Genomic DNA, 18,834 nt, shown 5'->3' with positions numbered 1-18,834 from the left:
TTGGACTGGCTGTGAGTTGTTTTTTCTAAACTAAAACCTCATTTTCAGGTTTTATTGTAATGTTGGCACTTTGCGATAAATAAGTGGGTTTTGGGCTGCAGTTTGGGCACTCGGTCTCTCAAAGGTTCACTATCTCTGGTTTAGGTGTGTCTGTGTTCCCCAAAACCAGCGATGAAATATTGGCGTGCCACAATGGCTTATAGAATTGCTCAGGAAGCAAAAGAGATGCTCGCCCGAGGGATCCCTGCAGCCAGCCTGTTTCCTGGCCAGGGATGGGAGGTGCCGGCTCTTTCCCCAACGGCAGGCAGTGCGGGGCGCTGTGCTTGCCCCCGCTGCCAGACTAGACTCTGTAGGGCAGGCTAGCTCCCCCTTCATCTGCACCCTCCTGGGGGCCCTACAAGTGCCTCGGGGTATCTGTCCCCGCCGTCTGAAGATGAGGAGCTCGCGAGATGGACAGTTCTGTTCTGCTGATGTCTAGACTCTCCGCGTGCTGGGCCTGCTGGGAGACCTGAATAGGCTCCTTTGCCGTGACATTTCCCACCCCTCCGCCACATCCAAGGTCTTAGGCTTGCCTGGACAACCAGCTGGCTAGACAGGGCCAGGGCTTGTTGGGACATGCCTTCTGGCTGGGAAGACGGTGCCTGTCTTGGGACAGATTCAGCGGGAGAAGAAAAGGGCTTTAAGCCTTAGGGTTTGCAAATGCCAATATTTTTAAAGCAGTTCAAAACTCTGCTGTCCAGTTAACCGCAGGTGTATTTTGAAGGTTCACAAAGGAGGAGGCTATCGGGGGCTGCTGGCCTTGCTGGCCGTGGGGTGCCCCCTTTGCTGGGGGCGGCCTGCCTGCGCACAGCAGCTGCTGAGGGGCTTGGGTGGGGGGGGGTCTTACCCCCAGCTTGCTTGCCGCCGTGTGCACAGAGCGTGGGACTGGGCGGCCCTGGCTCCGGCCGGGAGGGCTTTTGTTATGTTCTTGCATGCCCTGGTTGACCTGCAGGGGGCCGGGGGGGGGCAGGATGCTGGCTTGCAGAGCTGCTCTGGGGCTGGCCGATGTGCCCCGGTGGCCATGGGGACCCGCCAGGGAAGCTGAATGGGCTGCGGGTTGCCATGGCAGCCATTGCTTAGGAGAGGGTACACTTTGCTCGCGCAGTCTGCTTCCCGGGCCCAGTGCTGGCCTCCATGTGGGGCTCTAGCCTCGCGCCAGTCCTTTTGGCAGACGCTTGAATGCACACGCAGCATGAACGGCAGCCCCGCGCTGGGAGGGGACGGGCTGGTCTCCACGCTGCTCGGGGAAGGCCTTGAGCTGCAGGGATGCTCACCAAGATGCTGGCACGCCCTCCCACCCGGCCTCTTTGTGGAGCTTCTTGCCAATTCCAAGTAGCGGCTGGAGCGGAAGAGTCACCGGCTGGTCTGGGCAGGCCCGGCAGCAGGCTCACTTTGGGGGCACCTTTAGTGCAATTTATGAGGGGTTTTCAGACTGCTTTTATTATTATTTTTTGTTTTGTTGCATTCATACTGTAGCCTCAGCTATTGGGTGGTATAGAAAATCAGTCAGACTCATTGCTAGCGGAGCATTGGCATCCACACTGCTGGGCTGGGGAGCGGGCGGCCCTCTGGGTAGGGGCTTCGGCCCCCCGTGGCTCTGTGTGCAGCGTCGAGTCCGTTTGTGCATAAAGCAGGTGTTTGCCTGGCCAGGCAATGGGCACAAGCATGCGGCAGATCAGTTCTGAAGGCCGGGACAGCGCGTCCCTGGCCGTGGCAGCGGCCTGACTCCTTTGGCCCTCCCGGGCTCTCCCTGTCCGCAGCTGGAGCAGGCCCTGCGCCTGGAGACGGGCGAGGGGGAGCCGGCGCCGGCGCCAGAGGGCGAGGGCTTGGCCCAGCAGATCCTCGAGCTGCGCCGACGACTGGACGAGGAGCACGCCGCCTACAAACGCAAGCTGCAGGCCTACCAGGAGGGGCAGCAGCGGCAGGCCCAGCTTGTGCAGAAGCTGCAAGCCAAGGTGAGCCTGCGTTCGGCACGGCTGGGGCGTGCGAGAGGAGAGCTCGGCACCCTCCCGCCGGAGCTTGGGTGGGCCGGAGAAGCCGCTCTGGGTCGGCCATCTCTTCACGGGCTGGCTTGCTAGCCCTCGGCCAGCCTGGCTCTTGCATCAGCTCGGGGGCTTCCTGTTTACATATCGGTGCAGATTTGGGGGAGGTAAAAGCAGGGCAGGGCGAGTTGTTCCCACGTGCTTTGCCTGGGAACAGGGCAGGGAACCTGGGCAGGAGGTGTCCCGGCTCAGCAGACAGAAGACCCGGGGTCCTCCCGAGCGCTGACTCGGAGCCGCTGGGTGAGCAGAGGTGGAAGCAGCCCTCCTTCAGACCAGGCTCCTCTGGCTCTTGCAGGTTCTCCAGTATAAGAAGAAGTGTGGTGAGCAGGAGCAGCAGCTGCTGGAGAGGTCCACTGAGCTGGAGCAGCAGCGGCTGGTGGTGAGCCTCTCACCCGTGCGGGGGCCGCGCGGGGGCCACTCCCTGCCCAAGGGCTGCTCCGACCCTTCTCCCACTCCAGCGAGGGATGCCCCGGTAGTTCCCAGCTCCTGTTGCTCCGAGCCTGGCTTTCCCATTCTGCCCAGTTGTGGGGGTTGCCCTTTTCCCAGCGCTCATCCATCCCAGGACAGGTCCAATAACCTCCTCTGCCCGAGAAAGACGGCACGGAAGAGCAAATCGGTGAAGAGCCGCAAGGCCCGTGTGGCACCCTCGGGGGCCGGAGGAGCCCCGACCCTCAGCCAGGTGAGGCACGGTGCCACGCTGCGCCCGAGGTCAGCCTTTGGCGAGCCGAGCAGCGCTCTCCTCTCCGCCCTTCCCTAGAGCCACCTGGACATGACGGAGTCCTGCCTGCATCGTGACAAGGAGCACAGCAATGACCTGGAAAACGCCTTGATTCGCCTGGAGGAGGAGCAGCAAAGGCATGTGCCGGGAGACGGGCTGGGGGCAGGGTGCAGCCCAAGGCGGTGGGGGTGCAGGGCCCCTCGGTTCCCCTCAGCCCCCTCTCCTCCACGTGATTCCTTTCCCTGCAGAACACGTGCCTAGGAAAAAGGCTAGGGTCCCCGAGGGTGGACCGGGGGTGCTCAGCAGCCGCCATGTTCCCCCAATCACGCCATCCCCAGACCCCTCTGAGGAGCCTCTTGGGCAAGTGGCAAGTGGAGCCAGGCTCCTCCGCAGCCTGGTGCTCACTGGCCCCTCTGGCCATGCCTCGGGGGGGGATCCCCTGGGGCCAGGGTGCAAGCAGGTTGCTCAGCACCTGGGGGCCGTGGTGTGTGCAGCTCCCCTTTTCCACGTAGGCAAGGCAGCTCTGGCCTTCTCCAAAGAACAGGCTGTCCCTGGATGGCGGGGTGCAGGACAGGCCTTGCTGAGCCCTGCTCCGAACGTCCCTTGGCCTGAACTGGCCTTTCCCACACTGGTGCTTTCCAGGCATGTAGAGTTTCAATTCCCATCACACGCACTGGGTTGGAAATGCTGGGAATTGTAGTCCAAAAGTCCTGGGGAGCAGCAGGTTGGGAAAGGCAGTGGTGCATAGGTCCCTCTGCCAGCGGTGGGTCCCGGGCAGGACCCCAAAGCCCCGGCATCTCTGTTCTGCCTCCCGCGGAGCCCTCCTTCCAGGGCCGGCTTGGATCCTGCTTCTCAGGGCTGCTGTGCCGCCCTCCCAGGGGGGCGCTCGGCTGGTTTATGCCCACATGGCCCAGCTCTCACTCCCCGGGGCCACTGCTGCCTGCCGGCCTGAGGCAGCCGCCCTCACCCACAGGAGCACCAGCCTCGCGCAGGTCAACGCCATGCTGAGGGAGCAGCTGGACCAGGCGAACACGGCCAACCAGGCACTCAGCGAGGACATCCGGAAGCTCACCACGGACTGGGCGAAGGCCCGGGAGGAGCTGGAGCAGCGGGAGGCAGCGTGGAGGCGCGAGGAGGAGGTCAGGGTCCGGCTGGTCCAGTGCGCGGCTCGAGGGGCGGTTTGAGAGTGGGAGGAAGGGGAGGGGGCGCTTTCCTTTCGGGTCCCCCGTTCCTCCTGGGAAAGTGGGTTTGGCAGGCGCTTGAAATAATGCTAGGAGCTGCTGCTGGTGGATCGGGGGAGCATGTGCCAGGCCTGCCCACTGAGGCCGCCACCTCCCACTCAGATACATTTGGCTTACGGAGAAGCCCGTGGTCTCCAGTGAGCCGTGTGGTTTTTGCCGCGCTGCAGCAGTTGCCCCTGGGTGTGGGCTGGGGTCCATCGGTGCCGTGCTCTCTCGTTCTCCCCAGTCCTTCAACGCCTACTTCAGCAACGAGCACAGCCGGCTGCTCACGCTCTGGCGGCAGGTTGTCGGCTTCCGGAGGCACTTTGGCGAGATCAGGACCCTGACGGAGAGGTCAGTGCGCGGCCGGCGCTCGGCCTGTCCTGGGCAGCAGGGCAAGACCCCCTGTGCAGCCACCTCTCTGCACCGCTCCCCTTTGGCTGGTGTGGCGAAATGTGTGCCATGCGTTGGCAGGGGTGTCCCCGAGAAATACTTGAGTTCTGTCTTTCGGGCAGATGAGGAGAGGAGTTCAGATGGATGTGCCAATTCACACATCATGCCTGCCTGCTGGGTACTCATATCATCACATCAAGCCCTCAAACCGGGCACGCTTCGTAGTCCCCCTGCCTTCCGCTGCCCTTGAGGCTTGAACTTCTGTGTTTGTATCCCCCCGTAAGGGGTAACGGAAGAATTTGCAGGGCCGCGGGTCTTGCAGAATGCCCCCCCCCGCCCCCGCTGGCTGGAGGGCTGGGGTGCCCATTGGGAAGCGGCGTGGAGCCGCAGTGAGTGCTCATCCCCAGCCCACTGGCGCCCTTCGCCCCGCAGGGACCTCTCCGAGCTGAGCCATGAGCTGGGCCAGTCGGGCCGTGCGGTGCACGCTGCCTGCTTGAAGCTGGGCAGCAACCTGCTGCTGTCGGAGAGCAGCGCCAGCGCAGCCCTGGAGAAGCAGGCGCTGCTGACCGGCCAGCTGGAGGAGCAGCTGAAGGACAAGGTCCGCGCCATGATCCAGCTGCAGGTCCGCTGCGACGTGGAGAAGGCGGAGCTGAGCAGCAGGTGTGGTGGGCTTCTGGTGGCCCGGTGTGGGCCTCGGGTGGCGGAGGGTCCGGGGAGCGCTGGCGGGGAGGCCTGGCCCTCGCGCAGCATGGGGGTGCCCCGAGGCAAGGCCCCCGGCCTGCTCAGCTGCCCGCTTCCTCTGCGCCAGGGTTGGTGAGCTGTCTTCCAGCCTGGAGCGCGTGAAGGGCCAGAGCGCCGAGAAGGGCAAGACCATCGAGACGCTGATGCAGAAACTGCAGAGCCTGGTGAGGCGGCGGTGCCGGGCCGAGGAGCTGGCAGGGGGAGTGGGTGCCACCCCCCCCAGATCATCCTGAGGGACTCGGAGCGGCCCCCGCTAGCCTGACCCCGCGTGTGGTTGCAGGAGGCGTCCTGCGCCCAGGAGCAGGCCGAGGCAGAGGAGGCGGAGGCCCTGCGGTCCGAGTCGGAGGTGCTGCAGCAGACACTGCGGGACATCGCTCAGGTGCAGTGTGGCTGGTGGAGGGAGCGGCTCTCCCGGCCTGCCCCGAAGCGGGCCTGCTGGGGGGCACTGGGGGGCTGGCGGCCCCATGACGTGTCTCAGGGGCGCCCTCCGGCCTCATCCCGCAGGCGGTGCTCTCTGACGCGGACAGCGCCATCCACCTGCCGGCTGCCAACGGCTCGGACAGCGAGACAGCTGGCGGGCTCAGCCTGCGCGGCTTGTCCTCGGGCCTCCGGACGCCCTCCCCGCTGCGGCGCGCTTCCCCCCGGCGCAGCTCCTCCCCCCGGCGCAGCCTCTCGCCCGCCTCCTCGGACTCCACGCTGGCGGTGGTGCAGGCGGCTCTGCAGAAGCGGCAGCTGCAGCTGCAGGTGAGGGGGCTCCCGGTGGGGGTGGCTGTCGCGAGGTCCCCTTTGGCTGCCCCAGATCACGAACCGGACTGGCCTGCAGGCAGTGCAGGGGTCTGGCCTCCCCTTAGAAGGCCCCAGGGGCCGGTGCCTCCCTCTGCCCCACCTCGAGCTCCACAGGGCAGGAGCCCCCATCATGACTCCTGCCAGGGCTGCATCTGCCGCCCACATGCCCCCACCGGCTGTGATCCAAGCTGCTCCCTCCAAGCCACTTTGCTCTCACCAGCTGGATGAGGACCCTGCGCCTCTAGCCCAGGGTGCTTTCTGCCGGCCTGCCCCTGCCCACGCCTCGATGATTTCTTGCGAGCAGGACCTCCGGGGGAAATACGAGGCCGCTCAGGAGCGTGTGACATCCCTGAAGAGGCAGCTGGCGGAGAGCGACAGCCAGCGGCACTCCCTGGAGCAGACAGTCCTGCAGCTGAAGGACGACGCGGACGGGCTGGTGCAGGCCAAGGGGGATGCTGAGCAGGACGCCGGCCGCTTCCGGGCCTCTGTGGAGCTGCTGGGCAGGTGAGCGGGCCGGGCCCTCAGCCACCCCCAGCGGCAGGGGGACCTCCCTGAACGTGCTCCCAGGGGCTCTTCTCCAGACCACGTGCTGCATCTGGTGGAACCACGAGTTCCTTCCCTTCTCCTATGTTTAAACTATTTTTGGAAAATAAGAATAAATGGAAAGAAAAGCAAAGGCATCCAAAGGAAAGGTGACCAATGGGTCACGAACTGTGAAATGGCTTTTCAAACTAGGTGCATGGAGGTACCGTCCTCCACGTGGAGGTGGCGATGCGTCCCCCCAGCAGGCTGCTGCGCTCTTTGCTCCCCACAGGCGCGAGGGGCAGCGTCGATCTGGCTCCCGTTGGATCTCGGGCACCTCTTCAGGGTCTCTTGGGAGACGTGGGCCAGAGCATGGGGCTTACTGTGGGAGAAACCCGCCAGGGCCTCTGCAGCTGCTCAGGGAAGGGGAGAAGTGTGCAGAAATCTGTTTCGCTGTGGGGAGGCCTCCTGCGAACCCAGGCCTGCCCCACCTTTGGGGAAGGCAGGACTCTGGCATGGGAGGCCTCGGTCCCTTGGCCAGCTCTGCCTGAGAGGAGCTCCCCCCGCCCGCCACGGGGCCTGCGCCACTGACCTTTCCCGAGGCTGCCCGGGAGGCTTGGAGGGTGGCAGCGGAGTGCACCCAGCTTCTGCTTGCTGCCTCTCTGCTGGATGAGTGCCTGCCTGTTTCTCCGCCGCCGCATCAGTGAGAAAGCTGCCCTGGAGAAGGCCCTGCACACTGCGCAGCAGAAGCTGGAGGGGCTGCAGCAGGAGAACGAGAAGCTGCAGCTGGCCAAGAGCCGCCTCCAGCGCCAGTGGGACGGCCTTGAGGAGGAGAAGGAGGATGCCTTGAAGGACCAGGAGCGCGTGCGGAAGGAGACGGAGCGCGGGTGGGTGAGCGCAGGCAGGGTCCCTCACTGCAAGGGGCTGCCTCACGGGCCGTCCCCAGTTTGGGTCCTGGCTGATGGATCCCAGGCACGTAGCCTGAGAAGGTTATTTATTTACTATATTTATATGCTACCCTGTTTCCCAGAGGGCTCTCTGGGCCACTGACAACAAGAGCATGAGCAGACAGCCGTAAAAACAGTAAAATCAGCAATGCAATAATAAATTCCATCAAGAACATAAGCTTTAATATCATGGCAGAAGGTCACAGCGAGTAAGTTATCAGCAGGAAAACCAGATTGGCCGCCGAAAGCACATCTGGAATAGAAAAGCCCTTAGCTGGCGCCGAAAGGCAAGCAGCAGCAGCGCCGAGTGCGGTTCCTGAGGGGCATCCCTCGGGGGGGCTGCAGGCGCAGAGGAGGCCCCTCTCCTGACCATGTCCCCCTTCCCTTCGTTAGCGGGTGGCTCCCAGGGATGGTGCTCGTTGACAGCGCTGCTCGCTCCCCCTCCATCCCGTCTCTCTTCCATCTTTCAGGCACAAGCAGCTGGAGCAGCTCGAAGCGAAGAAGTCCATCCTCAAGAAGGAGCTGGTGCTGGTGAGGGAGGCCTTGAGCAGAACAATGCTGGAGAAGGAAGTGCTGGAGGATGAGAAGGCGACACTGGCCGAAGCCCTCACCAAGGCAAGGAGGCCCCTGCTGGCTCTGCGGGCCCTTCCGGTGCCTGTCCGAGCGGCTGGCGGCCCCCAGATGTCTTCCTGCAGTTGCCATCACGTCCCAGCGCTGCCCTTGCTGGCTGGGGCTGAAGCACCTGGATGGCCGCCGGTTGCTCGTCTGTCAGGCGGGAACCCACCTGGGCTCCGGGCCCCTTCATGGCCGTGGCCAAGGGCCACTGCTGTGCCCAGGGGAGCCAGCTCTGCCTTCAGCCTGGGGCAGAAGGGGGCCTTGCGGACCCAACATTCCCGCGTTCTTTGCCAGGATCCCAGGGCTGTGGGTGGCCCCCACCCGCTAACCCCCACGCTCTGCGGGGCAATCCTCGCGCAGCCACGTCCCTCGTTCCTTGGCGTGTGTGTCCTGGGAGATTTGCTCCTCAAAAAGGATGAGCGAGCCAGCTGGAGGGATGGTGCCGGATCTCCTTATTATCTTGTTACCTGCCTACCTGTCTCTCTCTGTCGCCACTTACTCTGTATGTTGCGTTCTGTGCTGCCCCCAAAATGGCATACAGCCAACATTAAAGCAGGAGGGTAATTTCCCGACAGCCTCGTCTGCGACAGCCCCAATCCACCTGTCAGAAAAGGGTCTCGCTGAATCTGGTCGCGCAGCCGCTGGCTTTGTCCCACAGCGGCGCTCTGGCAGAGAGCGAGGGGCGCGCCAGGTCTGGTGCTGGGCCTCACCGCTGCACCCCCGCCCTTCCCCTTCTCCAGGCCGAGGGGAGCCGGGCGGAGCTGGAGCTGGCCCTGGCCCGTCTGAGGGCAGAGGAGGCCACCCTGCGCGACTCCCTCGCCAGAATGAGCGCCCTCAGCGAGGGGCTGGCACGAGACAAGGCAGAGCTGAGCAGGACCATCATCCAGGTGAGGTGGGGGGGGTCCGGGTGGACCAGAGGGTGCGGGATGGAGCGTCCCTGGATCTCCTTCCCGGGAAGTGAGTCCGTGTCCTTCCGGACGGCAAAGGCAACATCCCCGAAGGCTGGGGAGGCTTACCAAGGCCAGGGCGAGATAGCATCCGATGAGCAGATGCAGGCAAAGGACTTGATTCCCGCCCTGCCGCTGGCCAGGATGATGGGACAGGGCAGCAGGCCCAGCATGGCCTGGCATAGCACTTGCCCGGGGCAGAGGGAGGCAGCCGCATGAGGGGACGGGCCTTCTCTCGAGGCAGAGTGACCGTGCCGTTCCTGCCGAAGCTCAGCGTCACGAGCGTGCTCTGTGGAAGGCCCCTGAGGGGCAGTGGGGTGGGAAGCCAAGGTGGGACTGGCCCCTGCCCTCTCCCCCCTCACCGGCAGCCTCTCCATCTTTTCCCCTTCTCCCCTACACAGCTGGAAGGGGAGAAGAGCGCCCTCCTGGAGAAGAAGCAGGAAGTGGAGCAGGAGAAGGCCACGATCCGGGATGAGCTGGTGCGGCTGGAGCAGGAGAGGCTGGAGCTGGATGCCGAGTGCCGCCGGCTGAGCGGCGCCCTTCAGGCCATGGAGCAGGGCCAGGAGGCGCAGGAGCAGGCGCTGCGGGCGCTGCAGAAGGAGAAGGGGCAGCTCCAGGAGCAGCTGGGCTGGGTGAGCGGCGGCCCGGAAGGGGCAGGGTGTCAGGCCACCGGGCCGGCTTCCACGGGGGGCGGGGGCTGCCGGCTGGCAGGGAGGCATGAGGCGCGTTCCTCTCCCTGCAGCTCTCCCGGCAGCGGAGTGCCAGCGGCGAGGAGCTGGGGCAGGCGCGGCGGGAGCTGGAGCGGCACAGCGAGGCCCTGCTGCAGGGAGCCAAGGAGAAGGAGGCGCTGATGAAGGAGAAGGCCGGCCTGCTGGTGCAGGTGGCGGCCGCAGAGCGGGAGAATCGGGGGCTGGCCGAGGAGGCCGCCGGCCTCAGGTGAGTCTGAGGCTCGCCAGCGTGCTCCTGTCAGGTCACCCATTCAAGGCGCAGCAAAGCAGATTCTAGCCTTTCCAGCCCTGGGGATTCCCTGGCAGTTACCCAGGGAAGCGCTAGGAATGCCTGCCATTGAGACGCAGGAGCTGTTGCCAGGCGTGCTGCACCCGGGGTCCTTCAGCAGGCTGCACCCGCACGGGACGCTCAGCGCTTCCCTGGCAGGCCTCACGCCCATCCTTGGACCGGTGTCTGCCACAGTGGAAGAAGGTTGCCGTGCCGACGCAAGGCAGACAAACGCGATCGGATGATGCGGCGCTGGGGGAGCCTGCAGCCAAATGCCTGTGGCCCACCTCTCTCTGCCCAGATCCGAGAAGGACGCCTTGGAGGCCACCCTCTTTGAGGTCCAGCAGCGCCTGGCCCAGCTGGAATCGCGGAAGGAGCAACTGGAGACCGAGAGCCGGGGCTGGCTGCTGGCCAAGGAAACCCTGCAAGGTCTGGGGCTCCCTCCCTCATGGAGGAGGCTCTCGCCACGGCTGCGGGACCCCTCTGGCCCGCGGCCCACTGCGCTCCTTGCACTCCTTCCAGGCCGGTGGAGTGTCTGCGCACGCACACGCATGTCCCTCGTGGCCCTGGCCCCCTCCTCACTGGGGAGTTCTTGGGGTTGAGCTGCATCTCCTCTCTCCAGCCCCCTTTGTCTTGCCCAGGAAGGGCAGTGCTGCTCACCAAGGTGGGGTGTTCACCAGGCGGGGGCCAGAGGGGAGGCGCGAAGTTTGGGGTGGGGTTGGCTCCTTGGGCAGGGAGCCGGGAGGGGTGGCTGACTCTGCCCCCCAGCCTCTGCCCCCCCCCACTTGTGTCTCAATGTCTGTCCGCCCTGCCGCAACAGTGGAGCTCGTGGGCGTCCGCCAGCAGATGGAGGCCGAGGTGAGGCGGCTGGAGCGGGACAAGGAGCTGCTGGCCCAGAGGCTCTCCCAGGCGGAGCAGGAGGCCCAGGCGGCCCTGCGGAGCGCCCAGGCGGCCCGCGAGGAGGACGCAGCCCGCCTGCGCCAGGAGAAGGTGCGCTCCAGGCCTTGTGCTGTGCCCCCGGGGGCTGCTCCCACCACAGGCCTGGGCTGAGCATGGCCATCCCCACAGGAGGCGCTGCGCCTGGAGCTGGATGCGGAGCGCGAGGAGCTGCGGCGGCGGCTGGCCCGGGAGCGTGAGGAGCTGGCGGCCCGCAGCGAGGCCGAGCGCGAGGAGCTGAGTGAGGAGCTGGCGGCGCTGCAGCAGGAGAGGGACGAGGGGCTCCTGCTGGCTGAGAGTGAGAAGCAGCAGGTGGGCCGTGGGCCGCCGGGGGCTGTGGGAAGAGGGAGGGAGGCAGGCCGGAGCCCAGGCCCCCCAGAGCACTCTCGCCCCACGACCTGGTTGCATCTTGCCGGGCCGGAGTGGGTCCCCGAGCGCCTGAGAAAAGGGGGCAACCCAGCCCACTCCTCCAAGGCAAAGCCCAAGACGGGGTGTCTGCGCATGCGTTTTCAGAGCTCCACGGCCCAAAGGCAGAGCTCCCGGGGCGCCCCTGCCTGTGCTGGGCCCCGTCCGCTTGGAGGCTTCTCTCGTTCCTCCTGGTGCAGAGCCAGGGGCCGAATGAGGGGCGATCAAAGCCTGGGAGATGTGGCTCCCTGTGTGGCTGGGCTTTTTGCACCGCACCCTGTGGAGTCCGGCCAGAGCCCTCTCGAGGTGACCCTCGGCTGCCCTGCCCACACAGGCGCTCTCCCGCAAGGAGTTGGAGAAGGCCGCTCTCCTGGAGAAGCTCTCCAGCACCCAGCAGAGCCTGGTGAGGCTCACCCGGGAGGCGGAGCGGCAGCGGCGCGAGGCCCAGAGCCGCCAGGAGCAAGAGCGGGTAGGGGGCGGCCCGCTGCGCTGCTCGGGGGTGGGGAGGGCTGGGCGAACTGACAGGAGCGGCGGGGGCAGCGCTTTCCTCCTCCCTTCCTTGTATGAAGGCTCCTCCACCCTTGCTGGGGGTCTCAGATGGGGTGCTGGAGGAGGCTGGCCCCTGCCAGGGCTGCGGCTCTTCCCTTGGCCGGGGTGAGTGGACGCCCTGCCTGCCATCCCCTGGCCCCGCTTAGTGGATGTGGGGCTCAGCTCAAGGAAGGGCACCACCACGCCTCGGCCCCACTGCGTCTTCCCCCCGCTATCTGTGCTCTCCCCTGCCTCCCCACGGAGTGGCCCGTGGCATGGAGAGCGTGGCCCACGGTCCGCCTTGCTGCAGGGCACCATCAATGCCTTGAACTCGGAGCTGCGGAGCCTGCGGGCCCAGTTTGAAGAATCCATCGCGGGCCATGAACGGGAGCTGAAGGCTGCCCACGAGCAGGCCAGAGATCTGGCGAAGCAGCGGGAATCCGCCCTCCGTGAGGTGACTGGGCCACCCCGGGGAAGCCTGGGCCGGCGGCCCCCCGACTCGGCCGCTGATCGCAGCACCTTCCCTCCCAGGTGGAAGAGCTGAAGACGCAGCTGCACCTGGTGGAAGACGCCCGGGATGCGATCCGCCGGGACTTGCTGGAGGCCCACCGCAAGCTGCGGGAGGTGCAGGAGGCCCATGACACCCGGCAGAAGGAGGCCGTCGACCTGCGCCGGGGGCTGAGCGAGGAGGGCAAGGAGAAGGAGGCGCTGCAGCGGTCCAACGCGGAGCTGCGAGCCGCCGTGAAGCGTGCCGAGGGGGACCGCATCAGGTGGGGCTCCTGGGCTCCCTCCTCTGGCTGCCGGGGGGCCCCTTTCCTTGCCCCCTTCTCTGTGCCTGGCAGCCGCTGCGGCTGGACTGCGGTGTGGGGCTCGGGCTGACGCCCTCTCCTCTGCAGCTTGAAGCGTGCCGGTGAGGAGAAGGACCAGCGGATCTCCATCCTGGAGGAGGCCTGGGCGGTCACGGGCAAGGAGGCGGCCGACGTGCGCAGCAGCCTGCAGGAGGTGGAGCGGTCGCGGCTGGAGGCCCGCCGGGAGCTGCAGGAGCTGCGCCGGCAGGTCTGGGGGGGGGGGGGGAGGGAGGCCCAGCTGCGCCCCCTTCCGCTCTTGCTATCCCAGGCGGGAAGGGGCCTTGTACAGGGGGAAGAAGGGGGGCCAGGGGAGGCATCACGGAGAACTGTGTGCCTGGCCATGTGGCCTCCTGGGGCCTGACCTCTCTCCGCAACCCTGCCTGGCTTGGGGGCTCCTCGTCGTTTTCTGGGGGTCTTCTGCATTCTTGCGCCATCCAGCAGATGTGCCTTCCCTTCCCACGCTGACCCACTGCCCCCCTCTGTTCTCATTCTCTGCACTTCTGTGGGTCGCTGCCTTGTTCCCATTTACTTCTTCGGGGTTTCCCACTCTCACCTCGATTGAAGAGGCAGTGCTGCTTTGGAAGCTTGTCCTGCTGTCCACTCTGGCTAAACAGGTTTGGCAGGCTTTTGGAAACCTGCAGACACTGCCGTGTGCTGGGTGGTCCCTCCTGCCTCCCTCTGGAAGGGTGCCTGTTGCTCTCCAGGTGACCTTCTGCTGGGGCGTGCTTTCTCTCCTTCCACCCTGCCAGGCCTCTGACTTTGCTTCCTGCCTTCAGATCAAGGTCCTGGACAGTGAGAACGCCAAAAGGGGCAAGGAGGTGGCTGAGCTGCAGGCCCGGGTGGCCCTGGAGGAGCAGCGCGAGGAGGAGAGCCGGCGCGAGTCCTTTGGGCTCAAGCAGAGGATTGTGGAGAGTGAGGCCAGCCGAGATTCTGCCCGGAAGGAAGTGAGAGCCAAGCCGGATCCCCAAATTGGGAGCAGGCGGGAGATGCCGCAGGCTGCCATCATGGCCCGGCCACTCATCCCGGAGGCTTCCAGTCCTGCCTTCCCCCCCACCCGTCCATCGCTTGCTGGGGGCTCCCGCTCTCCCTCTGCCCACGGGCCGCTGGCCTTGGAGCGGCTGGGCTGCCTCTTGGGGACAGCCCGCTTTGCGAGGCTCCCACCCCTCTGCGTTCGCTCCGGGAAGGCCTCCCTGCGCGCCTGCCGGGGCCAGGGCAGCTGGGCGACGTGACCCGTGTTCCCCACGGAGGCGTCCCTGGACGTGCCTGCCTTCTGCCCGCAGCTGCACAGCCTGCACCGGAGGCTCTCGGACCTGGAGGGGGAGTTCCGCCTGCGGGAGACGGAGCTGCTGCACAGCCTGGAGGAGGCCCGCGGCAGTGAGAAGAAGCTGGCCGATGATGCCCGCAACCTCGAGACGAAGCTGGGGCGGGCACAGGCCGAGGCGGCCGAGCTGGGCCTGCGGCTGAGTGCAGCCGAGGGGCGCGTGCTGGGGCTGGAGGCCGAGCTGGCCCGCGTGGAGGGCCTGAGGCGAGATGCGGCGCTCCGGCTGGGTGGCCTCCACTCCGCCCTGCGGCGCACGCTGGGCATCGGCCTCCGGGGCCCGGGCCTGGCCCTCGGAGCCCCCCGTGGCACCTCCCCCCAGAGGCTCTTCTCTCCCCCCAAAGGTGCGTGTGGGGTGGAAGGCCGGCGACCGGGGGCCGGGGAGGCCTCAGCCTTCCCATGGGCGCTGAGCCCTGTCCTCCCGTGCGCCCTGCAGGTGGCCCGGCTCCTGGCGGGCGGGCCAGTCCCACAGCGCAGACCGGGGCCAGCCTGGGCTCCCGCCCCCCCTCGCCAGAACGTGCCTCATCTCCCGGCCGGAGCGAGCAGCCGGCCCTTGACCTCGACCCCGAGCTCGTCCGAGCTGCTCTCTGGGACTTGCTGCACGAGTCGCGGGAGGCACAGCGGGAGCGGGTAAGCATGCAGGGGGCGCCGGGGGGCATCTGCCCGGCCTGGCCCAAGCCCCTGAGCGCACCTGCCCTTCTCCCTGGGCCTTCTCCGGTTCCAGGATGAAGCCCGTGCCCAGAGGGGGGCCCTGCAGCGGCAGCTGGCGGAGGCGGAGGTCGAGCGGGACGAGGCCCGTGCCCGGGTGCAGCAACTGCAGAAGCAGGCGGCTGAATGCGACGAGGGTGGGTCGACTCGGGGTGCTGCCTGGAGGTGGACCCCACCCCACCCCACCCCACAGTGATCCTCACAGACGGGCCTTTTGGGGTGCGGTGGGGCTGTCCGTGCTGGGAGGAGGCGAAGCAGCCCGTGGTCCCATTCGCTGGGGAGGGCAGCCTGTGCTGCGGAGGGAGACTCCCTGGGCTAGCTCCTCCTCTGCCTTGGTGCAGCTCGCCCATCCTGCACTCCCCCCGCAGGCAGGCGCGGCTTGGACGAGAAGCTGAGCAGCGCCCAGGCGGCCTTGGCGCTGCGGGAGGAGAGCCTGCGCCAGGGCGAGCGGGAGCGCCGGGCCCTGGCAGACCGGGTGACGGCGATGGAGCGGAGCATCCAGGCGGCCGACAGCGAGCGGACCGCCCTGCAGGTGCGTGGGAGCCCGGGTGGGGGCACGAGCACGAGCTGCGCAGAGGCGCTGGGTGGGGGATGAGGGCCCCTTTTCCGCTCCGGCTGCGCGTGTGAAACTCAGGAGCGCTTCAGAGCGTTTCCAAAACGGAGTGCTTCTCACCTGCCTGAGATGAGGCAGGGTAGCCGGCTTTGTGGCAAGAGAAAGGGGCAGTTGCGCTCTCCCCCCCGACCCCGTGGCCTCCGGCCCCCACACCTGCCCCTCTCCTTCCCTGGCTTCCCCAGGAGAGGCTCAGCGCGATGAAGGCCCACGAGAGTAAGCTGGAGATGGACAAGCGGCGTCTCAAGGACGTCCTGGACGCCTGTGAAAGCCGCGGCACCAAGCTGGAGCTGCTCCGGCGCTCTCTGGAGGGGGAGCTGCAGCGGGCCAGGCTGGCGCTGAGCGAGCGCGAGGCCGAGGTGCAAGCGCTGCGCGACCAGGTTGACCTGCTGCAGAGGCAGGTAGGGCCGGCCGCTCTGGCGCCGCAGCGGAGAGCCGGTGTCCTGGGCGTGGGGCTCAGAGGGTGGATGGGGATGTGGGCGGGCCAGGTGGGGTCCCCAGCCAGCCACGGGGCTCCCTGGGCAGCCCGCCCTGCCTCGCAAGGTGCAGTTGTGAAGGCAAAACTGAGGGGAGGACACTGGGAGCCATCCTGAGATTCTGCAAGGGGAAAAGGCGGGGGATATAAATGCCAGGCATGACCTGGACACAGGCGGGGCCCATGGGCAGTGCCCACAGAGTGGAGTCGATGTGTGCTGGGGCAGCTACTGGAGCAGGGAGGGGTCTGGCCCGGCCCCCCAGCCCCCTGCCCCTCCTGCTCCCACTCCCCCTTCTGCCCTGCCAGGTGCAGGAGAGCGAGGCCAAGGCCGGCGGCCTGCAGTTGTCCCTGGACCGCCTCAGCCTCTCGATGGCCAAGGTGGCCGAGGCCGAGGCCTCCCTGAAGGAGAAGGTGCGAGGCCTGACCGCCTCCCTGTCGGAGAGCCACAGCGGCGCCGTCGCAGCCCAGGAGAAGGTGCTGGAGCTGCAGAAGGTGCTGGCCGCCAGCGAGCACGAGCGGAGGGTCCTGCAGGTGTGCACAGGCCCGGGGCTCCCCGCCCACCCCCACGCCACTGGGCCACCCGCTGACCGCACCTGCCCCATGCCGTTGCAGGAGCGTCTGGACGCGGCCCGACAAGCGGTCTCGGAGGCCAAGAAGCAGAACGGGGCGCTCTCGGACCGGCTGCAGGCCCTGCGGGGGGAGCAAGCGGAGCTGCAGCTCCGGAAGGACGAGCTGGAGGGGCTTGTGAGGCAGCAGGAGGAGGTGAGTGGCTGCCCCGAGGCCGCGGGGGGGGGGGCTGTCTTCCGCTGCCCTCGCTCTGCCCCAAGATCTCGGCAGGCCCGCTGGACACAAGTCCGCGGGGGCGCCCGGCCTGTGCTCCAGGTGGGGCTGGCCGACCGCCCTGGGTGCCGGCCGGAGAGCGGAGCGGTCCCCGCGCCCCTCACGCCCTCCGGGTGCTCTCGCCCCACGCCCTGCAGCTGCTGCACCAGCGCCAGGAAGGCGAAGCGCTCGCCCTGAGCGGCCTGCAGGCGGCACGGGAGGAGCGGCGCCTCTTGCAGGAGCGCCTGGGCCGCCTGCAGCAGGCCCTGGCCCAGCTGGAGCTGGAGAAGCGGGAGGCCGAGCGCTGCTCCGTGCGCCTGGAGAAGGACAAGGACGCCCTGAAGAAGACGCTCGACAAGGCGAGTGGGCGCACACCCGTCTGGGCCTGGCGGGGGGCGAGGGAGTCGGGCCCCCCAGGAGACACCCTCCTTCCATGGGGTCCTGCCCCGGGCCACGGTGCATGGCCGTGGCAGCCTTCGGGGTGGCGACACCCCGGCTCTGCAGGGGCTCCCTGGAGAGGTGTGCCCGGAGTGGCTTCGGGCCCCCAAAAAGCCCTCTTCGTGCACCAGCTCTCTTGGCCCAAGTTCCCTGCTTCTCACTGGATGTTCTGCTGCTAGTCCTGTCTTTGTTTCAGGCAGAGTTTAATGCTGTATCTGTCCTGAGGTGGCTGCAGCAGCGCAGTGGCAGAGAACATTTCCGGGGCAGTCAGGTGTTTTTGCATCATGTTCCCAAGTTGCCCTCAAACCAAGCAAGAGAGTTTGTAAAGAGAAGATAGACTAAGAGCTGGAAAATTCGGTGGAGCACATATAGGCTCAAGGCCATGCATGTGAACCCTTGTTAGCCCAGTAGTCATTTCTTCTGAAAGGATCAGGGAGCACCAGAGCAGGTGCAGAGTGCCTCTCCCTGACTCGACTGGGCTTCAGGGGTTGCGAGCCCCACAGCTTTCTTGGGGGCGGCTCCCTCCCGGTCCTGATGGCGCCTTCTGTGGCTCGGCAGGTGGAGCGCGAGAAGCTGAAGACTCACGAGGACTCAGTGCGGCTGTCAGTAGAAAAGGGCCGCCTGGACCGGTCACTCACTGGCGTGGAGCAGGAGCTGGTGGAGGCCCAACAGCAGATCCGGCTCCTTGAGGTAACAGCCACCGGGGAGGCTTCCTGCCAGGCTCCCGCTCTAGAGCCAGTTCCGTGCTCCGGCCGGTGCCCGGCAGACCTCTGCCTGGGCCGGGCGTTGCCCATGAACCAGCACGGAGCGCTTGAAACACCCCTTGGCGCTCTTTTGGAGTTCTCATAGGAACGCCTGTTGGCCGCCCTGGAGCCTCCTGGGAAGGTGGGCGCCCAGCCTTCACCGGTCCTCTTCTGGTTGGGGATTTGCCAGACCAGGCCTGGCCCTTCCCTGCTCAGGTGCTTGTCACCAGCACACAGGCCAGCCAGTGAGTCCCTTCCCTTTTTTGAAAAAGGGAAAGCATCCGGGACTCCAACTGATTGTGGTGCAGCTGCAGCCACTTCCGGAGGCTGTTGCATCCTCCCCTCGTTGGGTCCTGTGCCGTCTGTTGACGCCCGGAGCAGCGTCCGAGGATTGCCTGCTCGGGCAAAGCTTTGCTGAGCCCTGCCTGTCTTGGCTGGGGAGGGCGGCCCCCGTGTGATACATCCAGGGGCGAGAGGGTGGGTAGCACCCATGCTAGAGCGGGGGGTTTCAGCCACTGGCCCCCGTGCCGGGCTGCATTCTGCTCGCTGGAGACTGGTGTGGGGGCTGGCTGTGCTCAAGCACCTCTTCCTCGGTTGGCATCGTGTTCACGGGGAGGGGCACCAGTGCCACGGGGGGGGAGGGAGCGGCTGGGCAGGAGCCACGCTGCACCCGTGTCAGTATTTTCATCTTTTGCTGGCATTTTTTGTTGCTCGGTTTCTGGTTGTTTTGGAGAATTTTCAGGTTTTGGGAATTGTGTTTGGAACGAATGCACAGAATACAGTATTATGCATATGGTGCACTTTGGTGGCTCCGGGGCAGTGCTGGTCCCAGATATGGAAAGGATGAAAACCGCTGTGCTGGAGAGCATTTCTGTGATGATTTTTAAAATCGTATCAAGTGTGTTGAGAGTCACGGGGGCCCCAAACCAAGTGCGGAGCAGGCAGGGCACAGACGTTAAAAGGGGAAACCGTGTGCCCGGCCCCACTGCTGACCTCCTCAGAGCCCCTGGCAGGTGGTGGTGCTGAAATTCCCATCGCCC

General features: G+C 66.3%; 1 protein-coding gene across 7 annotated transcripts in view; it reads left to right on the top strand.

The window, feature by feature from the left end:
- The window catches only part of CROCC (ciliary rootlet coiled-coil, rootletin), a 29,408-nt gene that overhangs the window by 3,925 nt on the left and 6,649 nt on the right, over positions 1–18,834 (top strand). For 6 of the 7 annotated variants that reach the window (XR_006413813.1, XR_006413812.1, XR_006413814.1 and 3 more), the window contains 32 exons: positions 1,800–1,994; positions 2,377–2,460; positions 2,839–2,936; positions 3,773–3,938; positions 4,267–4,373; positions 4,845–5,072; positions 5,221–5,317; positions 5,434–5,532; positions 5,658–5,897; positions 6,244–6,443; positions 7,166–7,348; positions 7,879–8,023; positions 8,764–8,910; positions 9,372–9,602; positions 9,713–9,906; positions 10,268–10,395; positions 10,787–10,956; positions 11,035–11,214; positions 11,642–11,776; positions 12,146–12,289; positions 12,367–12,605; positions 12,732–12,891; positions 13,460–13,627; positions 13,964–14,345; positions 14,438–14,631; positions 14,726–14,846; positions 15,078–15,241; positions 15,505–15,720; positions 16,101–16,325; positions 16,407–16,556; positions 16,772–16,972; positions 17,610–17,741. Coding sequence is in view for 4 of the 7 variants with exons in the window: in XM_044421177.1 (XP_044277112.1) it covers positions 1,800–1,994; positions 2,377–2,460; positions 2,839–2,936; positions 3,773–3,938; positions 4,267–4,373; positions 4,845–5,072; positions 5,221–5,317; positions 5,434–5,532; positions 5,658–5,897; positions 6,244–6,443; positions 7,166–7,348; positions 7,879–8,023; positions 8,764–8,910; positions 9,372–9,602; positions 9,713–9,906; positions 10,268–10,395; positions 10,787–10,956; positions 11,035–11,214; positions 11,642–11,776; positions 12,146–12,289; positions 12,367–12,605; positions 12,732–12,891; positions 13,460–13,627; positions 13,964–14,345; positions 14,438–14,631; positions 14,726–14,846; positions 15,078–15,241; positions 15,505–15,720; positions 16,101–16,325; positions 16,407–16,556; positions 16,772–16,972; positions 17,610–17,741 (5,523 nt within the window). In the remaining 3 variants the exon portion in view is untranslated. The remainder of the gene's footprint in view (positions 1–1,799; positions 1,995–2,376; positions 2,461–2,838; positions 2,937–3,772; positions 3,939–4,266; positions 4,374–4,844; positions 5,073–5,220; positions 5,318–5,433; positions 5,533–5,657; positions 5,898–6,243; positions 6,444–7,165; positions 7,349–7,878; positions 8,024–8,763; positions 8,911–9,371; positions 9,603–9,712; positions 9,907–10,267; positions 10,396–10,786; positions 10,957–11,034; positions 11,215–11,641; positions 11,777–12,145; positions 12,290–12,366; positions 12,606–12,731; positions 12,892–13,459; positions 13,628–13,963; positions 14,346–14,437; positions 14,632–14,725; positions 14,847–15,077; positions 15,242–15,504; positions 15,721–16,100; positions 16,326–16,406; positions 16,557–16,771; positions 16,973–17,609; positions 17,742–18,834) is intronic. The other variant, XM_044421180.1, reaches the window with a different exon arrangement.

This window comes from Varanus komodoensis, unplaced genomic scaffold (genome assembly GCF_004798865.1).
Source record: "Varanus komodoensis strain SLA01 unplaced genomic scaffold, ASM479886v1 scaffold116, whole genome shotgun sequence".
In the NCBI taxonomy this organism is placed as follows: Eukaryota; Metazoa; Chordata; class Lepidosauria; order Squamata; family Varanidae; genus Varanus; species Varanus komodoensis.
The sequence above is the reverse complement of the archived record's forward strand: the minus strand, read 5'-3'. Positions and strand labels throughout refer to the sequence as shown.